Raw genomic sequence first — 617 nt, 5'->3', positions numbered from 1 at the left:
TTTGTGCACAACCCACACCTGGATGGACTGAAAGATGACATCCTCTACCACTTTGGTTTAGGAACAGGAACTCATGACCTACCAGCTATGTTTGGTGATGTCAAAGTAATGTTTTATTTATTTTTATTTCTTATTACATACATTTATGGAAACCAGTGATCTTCATAAGTGTCTTTATTTTGTTATTATTTATAAATTTTGTGTGGGTTTTCTTCCAGTTTGTGTGTGTTGGGGGCAGCCCTTGGAGAATGAAAGCATTTACAGAGTACATTGCTGCTGAGCTCAGTATGGAAGACCCCAAATCAGAGTACCCAAACATCTGTGCAGGAACGGACCGCTATGCCATGTACAAAGTCGGCCCTGTACTGTCTGTCAGTGTATGTAAGACCTGTCATTACAATTTTGTATTTTGCAAACAGATTCCATGCTAAAAAACAGAAGTAAACTTAATAATATGTTTACTTAGTGCACTCTTATTAAAAACAATATGTCTGTACTTCTTTTTTGCAGCATGGGATGGGCATCCCATCTATTGCCATAATGCTGCATGAGCTAATAAAGCTCCTCCATCACGCACATTGCACAGATGTTACAATTGTACGCATTGGGACATCAGG

The 617-nt window shown here is 38.7% G+C and overlaps 1 protein-coding gene across 1 annotated transcript; it reads left to right on the top strand.

Annotated features, from left to right (window-relative positions):
• Nucleotides 1-6: 6 nt before the first annotated feature.
• LOC121940800 (uridine phosphorylase 1-like) lies at nucleotides 7-612 on the top strand (the record flags this gene model as incomplete). The annotated part of the gene is made up of 3 exons (XM_042483489.1): nucleotides 7-105; nucleotides 219-377; nucleotides 511-612. Coding segments are annotated over 3 exons (360 nt in total), but the record flags the coding sequence as incomplete, so codon positions are not given.
• Nucleotides 613-617: the final 5 nt, after the last annotated feature.

The sequence above is a fragment of the Plectropomus leopardus genome, unplaced genomic scaffold, assembly GCF_008729295.1.
Source record: "Plectropomus leopardus isolate mb unplaced genomic scaffold, YSFRI_Pleo_2.0 unplaced_scaffold94238, whole genome shotgun sequence".
NCBI lineage: Eukaryota > Metazoa > Chordata > Actinopteri > Perciformes > Serranidae > Plectropomus > Plectropomus leopardus.
This window is presented reverse-complemented; position numbering and strand designations above follow the sequence as displayed.